This window comes from Microtus oregoni, unplaced genomic scaffold (genome assembly GCF_018167655.1).
Source record: "Microtus oregoni isolate MIOR12 unplaced genomic scaffold, Mior012 000091F_ref0000469, whole genome shotgun sequence".
NCBI lineage: Eukaryota > Metazoa > Chordata > Mammalia > Rodentia > Cricetidae > Microtus > Microtus oregoni.
In genome coordinates this window covers 2,543,183-2,548,772 of record NW_024544600.1, presented here as the reverse complement: position 1 = coordinate 2,548,772, position 5,590 = coordinate 2,543,183, and the positions used below count along the sequence as shown (strand labels likewise).

The 5,590-nt window shown below is 51.8% G+C and overlaps 1 protein-coding gene across 1 annotated transcript; it reads left to right on the top strand.

Moving 5' to 3' along the window:
• Positions 1 to 1,034: 1,034 nt before the first annotated feature.
• On the top strand, positions 1,035 to 5,166 carry Krt13 (keratin 13). Its single transcript, XM_041643936.1, has 8 exons — positions 1,035 to 1,505; positions 2,464 to 2,546; positions 2,727 to 2,883; positions 3,067 to 3,228; positions 3,339 to 3,464; positions 3,557 to 3,777; positions 4,512 to 4,537; positions 4,862 to 5,166. Exons 1-8 carry the CDS (start codon positions 1,035 to 1,037, stop codon positions 4,933 to 4,935), a joined length of 1,320 nt encoding a protein of 439 aa, XP_041499870.1. The 3' UTR covers positions 4,936 to 5,166.
• Positions 5,167 to 5,590: the final 424 nt, after the last annotated feature.

Here is a 5,590-nt window from a genome sequence, read left to right as displayed (position 1 = left end):
GTTTTCCCAGGGCACAGAATAAATAAACTGAAAAATAAAAAGATTGTGAAGACTCAAGCTCTAAGCATATTAGTGGGGCTACTCCCTTCTTCTGCATCTCAGATCCCTCAACGGTGTTTGCCTTCTGGGGTCCCCTAGGGTCTCTTATTAGTGTTGCTTTTTAGAATCATTTCTATAAATAAAGATTTATTTATTTTTATTTCATGGGCACGAGTGTTTGACTGCATGCATTTCATGCATTATGAGTGTTCCTGGTGCTTACAGAACCGAGATGAGGGAATGAGATCCTCTGGAACTGGAGCTACAGACAGTTGTGAGCTCTCATGTGGATGCTGGGAACTGAACTCAGGTCTTCTCCCAAAACAGCAAGTATTCCTAGCTCTGGAACCAACTCTCCAGGCCCTGGAACCACAGTTTTCCTCAGGCTAAATATGTTTTAGGTGGTTAATTCTTTAATATTAATGAAATTTGTCTTCAGAGTGTTGGGAGCATTGGCATAGATGAAGTGCCAAGGGGTTTCCAGAACATTCCAGTCAGACCTTTTAGAGGCAGAAAGAAGGGTAGTGAGGGCTATGGTGATCCCACATAGCACGGGGCCACTTTGCAGCCTGGCCTTCCCCTGAGGAGGCCCTCTGGCAGACCATTGCAGCTCAGTCCCCAGACTAATACTGGGCAGGGCTGGGATGGATGTTCGTAACTGGAAAGGTGAAGTAGAATTTGGTTGTCAAAAGGATAGTCTCAAGCAGAACGTTGCTCCCTCTGAGTCAGCCCTTTTGTTAAGGATTAAAAGGAAAAAAAGGTCACCCCCAACGACACTACCCACCCTAGAGAGTAGAGGTAGCTGGGCTTGTGGGAAATGAGGTGCAGGTGCACTTGGCATCAGGTCAGAGGGTGGGGAAGGGAGGAGAGAAGATGTCCCACCCCCGTGGAAGGTGCATAAAAGGCATGCCCAGCAAGGGAGAGCCACACAGTCCTCCTTGGCCTTGGTCAAGCTCAGCTCCTGTCTGCTCCTGCTCCTACTCTCGCTCCTCACCATGAGCTGCCGCTTTCAGAGTTCCTCCACCAGCTATGGAGGTGGTTTCGGGGCTGGTTCCTGCCAGCTTGGAGGAGGCCGTAAAATCTCTACCTGCTCTTCCCGGTTTGTCTCTGGAGGGTCAGCTGGAGGCTATGGAGGTGGCATGAGCTGTGGCTTTGGTGGCGGGGCTGGTAGTGGTTTTGGAGGTGGCTTTGGAGGTAGCTATGGTGGAGGTTTTGGTGGTGGATTTGGCGGTGGCTTCGGTGACTTTGGAGGTGGCGATGGTGGCCTCCTCTCTGGCAATGAGAAGATCACCATGCAGAACCTCAACGACCGCTTGGCTAACTACCTGGAAAAGGTGCGCGCTCTGGAGGCCGCCAATGCTGATCTGGAGGTGAAGATTCGTGACTGGCATCTGAGGCAGAGCCCAGCTAGCCCAGAGCGGGACTACAGTGCTTACTACAAGACCATTGAAGAGCTCCGGGTTAAGGTGAGGCCTCTGATGCCAAGAAGGCTTTCTCAGTATGGGGCAGGGCATCAAGAGCTAGGACACGTAGTGTCACAGAGGACCAGGTGTGGACAGAATTCGTATTCTTGCAGGGGGACCATTCCACCTTTGTGCTACCAAGACTCTCTACTACTTAAGTTTTCTTATGCCATGGCCCAAATGCTTTCTCTTCCATACCCCATGTTTATTGATGTCATTATTCTTGCCAACCTTTTTTAATGGCTTCCTGAACTGTTACTTGTGACTCAGTTACTATAACCTAACCTACTGAGCTATTTGGAAACATGACATTTTAAAAAGTCGCTGCAAATGGCAAAACCAAGAGAGAAAAGACATCTTCGTTCACTGTTTATTTTGGAAGAACCACACATGAACTTCTTCTCAGTGGATGATGACTCAGTGGGGTGTAAAGAGGTAGAGGCTCAGGCTGGTATGGAACCTGGAAGCCCTCAGTGATGCCTGACTGTCACACCGTGACACCAACTTGTTAGAGCAGAAATCTGCTAGCCTGGATCAAGCCCCAGTTACGCAGGACAGGCTTTAATGCTTAGACTGCAGATGTTTGGGCAAGAGACTCAATTGGATGTGTTTCTTCGTTGCTTATCTGGGAGGCCAGCTCCAGGGACATGACCAGAATAGATCTGGAGTCACAGTGAACCCCTTCTGACCTTAAGGGGACAGCTCTCGAGACAGTGGCCTAGATAAGCAACAGCTCTAATATATGACTACGGGAAGATGCCCTGAGCAGGTGTTCCTCTGAAGCGTTCATCATTGGCCTTTCCCACTCTGACCTGATGGGGGACGCTCAAGAGAAAGTAGAGGGTGCTGGCCTTGCCGCTCACCTCACAGAGTTGGTCGTCTTTGCTCAAGCACAGTTGAGGCATTGAGTTTTGCTCTCTAAGCACAGTCCCAGAGAGTTCCCTCCCTCTGTGTTTTGTAGATCCTGGAAGCTACCACTGACAACAACCGGATCATCCTGGAGGTTGACAACGCCAGGCTGGCTGCAGATGACTTCAGGCTCAAGTGAGTCTTTCTTCCTCACGTCTTTCCCAGCAGACTCTTACGTGAGAGGAATGCCCATCTGATGGAGGGCACTGGGACATCCGGGAGCAAAGGCCTTGGAGTCGTAGAGGAGCTCAGGGTATGGGGTGGGATGCGTCTAATGCTATTTATGTTTTGCTTTAATTCTTAAAAATATTTCAGGTATGAAACTGAGCTGAACTTGCGGCAGGGTGTGGAGGCCGACATCAATGGCCTGCGTAGGGTGTTGGATGACCTCACCCTGTCTAAGACTGACCTGGAGATGCAGATTGAGAGCCTGAATGAGGAGCTGGCCTACATGAAGAAGAACCATGAGGAGGTAAGATGGGTTGGTGGGCCTGCCATGAGCTGAGCCACCTCTGGTGAGCAAGGGGAGCCCGCTGCTGCAAGCAGACACTGCCATCCACTGTGAGGTCCTGATGAATCTTCCAGAACATTCTGCTGCCACTCAGAGATAAGGAGAAAAAGGAGTCTCTCACATCTTCCTTTCCTACCCCCACAGGAGATGAAGGAGTTCAGCAACCAGGTTGTAGGCCAGGTCAACGTGGAGATGGATGCCACCCCTGGCATTGATCTGACTCGTGTGCTGGCTGAGATGAGGGAACAGTATGAGGCCCTGGCAGAGAAGAATAGGAGGGATGCCGAGGAATGGTTCCAGAGCAAGGTACTGGTGTTCCTAACCCACTAAGGTGGGTGGTGCTGGGGGGGAGCACGGCTTTTGGTCAGGACTTCTTGCTAAGCCCCACCACCCCCTTCTCTCTGCTTGACATTCAGAGTGCAGAGCTGAACAAGGAAGTCTCCTCCAGTGCTGCTATGATCCAGACCAGCAAGACAGAGATCACAGAGCTCAGGCGCACACTCCAGGGCCTGGAGATTGAGCTGCAGTCCCAGCTGAGCATGGTACCCTCGGCTGCCCATGCCCTGTGATCCCCCTCTACTAGGTCTCCCTCTGGACTGGCTCTCCTCATAACTTCTTCCTTTTGGACCATCAGAAAGCCGGCCTGGAAAGCTCCTTGGCAGAGACAGAGTGCCGTTACGCCCTGCAGCTGCAGCAGATCCAGGGACTCATCAGCAGCATCGAGGCCCAGCTGAGCGAGCTCCGCAGCGAGATGGAGTGCCAGAACCAGGAGTACAAGATGCTGTTGGACATCAAGACACGGCTGGAGCAGGAGATCGCCACCTACCGCAGCCTGCTTGAGGGCCAGGATGCCAAGTAGGTCCCTGGCACCGACTGTCTTTAGAAAGGGGTCACACGAACAGAAAGGCTAGCAGAACGGGCAGTGTCTTAGAGATCAGCCTCCTCTTGTTGGAGAGGCAACAGCTTCTGCTTGAGCTTAAATAACCTGGCAAAAGAACTGGAGTCAGAGCCCCCTCCTCATCTCTCGAGTTAGACTGAGGAACTGCTCTGTAGCAGGGTGGCAGGGTTAGTACCTTTGTACATCCCAGTGCCAGTCCCTGTTTGTGGATAGACCGGAAGAGGGATGTGGAAGGATTTAATCCAGGACAGCAGTTGGTTGGGATGTGTGGTTCAGCCAAATGACCACATAGCTCCATGACAGAGTGCCTTCTTGGCTCTATCCCTGCACCAAGGAGAGAGAAGATGACCATTTAACTGCATTCATATTATTTGTGAAGACTAAGCCATCTTTGTGGGTGTAGGGGAGAAAGGTGTGGGGGCAGAGAGCTGAGTGAACCAGACACCCTGAGTCTTGGGACCAATAGTATGTCCCTTTGAGGGCTTTCAGACAGACAAATTGGCAAGACAGATAGACAGGTAGGCACACGTGGTAGATACCTCAGGGGAAAGAAGGTCCCAGGCTGGAGACCATGCTGGGAGAGATTCCAAGACAAGGCTCTGAAAGGTGACAGAATTTCTACATCAGAGGACAAGGAGACACCAGTCCTCCATTGCCCGCTGCTCATGGCTGTTTCTCTCCTCTCTTCCAGGATGGCTGGCTTCAACAACGCTGGAGGTGAGGAGTCAGCTCTGTGGGAGGGGGTTTGAGATGCTGAGCTTGGGTGGATGTGGGCTGGGAAGGAGGCAGGGCAGGCAGCCAAGTACAGGATGGAGGGAATTGGGTGGAAATGGCTACTCTATTATTGACTTATCGATAGAAATGTCTCTGCCTCACAGAGCCATGGGGTTGTGTTGGTGAAAGCCACCTTTGGGGACAGTAACAGAATCTTCGCCCACATACCTCTTGACTACTTGGGAGCTTGTGAGCCTTCCTGGGGTCTTGGCTCAGCCTGAAGTGGGGGTTCTCCAGCCTGAGCCTCTTGTCCTCTCTCTGTCTCAGGAAATGTCACTGCCACTGCCAGTGCCTCCGTCTCCCCCTCCACTTCCGGTCGCGTGGATTTCCGCAAGTATTAACTCAGCTTGGAGTCCTTCCCTGGCCTTCAGGAGGAGAGTTGACGGTGCCTGAACGATGAGAGGACTGCATGTGAAGCCAGTCCCATTGTCCCCATGCCTCTGACAACCTCAGAGGGTGGACCCGCCCCCTTCTCTCCTGATTGGTGGCCTTCTCTGCCCTACCCTGCTCTTCCCACTCTGGGTTCTCGATGTCTCTACTAAAAAGAACAGATAATGCAATAAAGGTTCCTGATTTCCTGCAAATGTTTTGGTGTCTGGCCTGGTTTCTGAGGGTGGCCTCTGCCACCCCTCTGATTTGGGTGATGGGTGAGGTGGGGACAGGTGGGATGAGCAGACATCTTAGATACTGATGGGATTTTGGGAAAATGGAGGCTCAAGACAGGTATCCCAGCCCCAACTGGCTGCCTTCCAGGCTGATAACTCCATTTTGGCCTGAGATATCCTTCTTTTCTGTTTTCCTTGGCACACCCCAAGGTCTTGCAACTCTAAACCACCCAGCAGACTAACCCATGACTCACTCAGCACCTCAGCCTGCCCTGGTCTCTGGTTGCCCAGTCTCTGATCTCCCTGCTCTCTCCTGCTTTTCTGGAGACCTGACCCAAAGTCACAGCCTCCTCTGGCTGTGCTGGTCCTATACAAATTGACTGCAGAAATG

What these genes read in the sequence shown, in the direction of transcription:
- Krt13 (XM_041643936.1), top strand. Translation starts at nt 1,035, where the DNA reads ATGAGCTGCCGCTTTCAGAGTTCCTCCACCAGCTATGGAGGTGGTTTC. An exon ending in GCAGATGACTTCAGGCTCAA is followed by an intron (nt 2,547 to 2,726) that starts GTGAGTCTTTCT and finishes AAAATATTTCAG; the next exon opens with GTATGAAACTGAGCTGAACT. An exon ending in TGCAGTCCCAGCTGAGCATG is followed by an intron (nt 3,465 to 3,556) that starts GTACCCTCGGCT and finishes TTGGACCATCAG; the next exon opens with AAAGCCGGCCTGGAAAGCTC.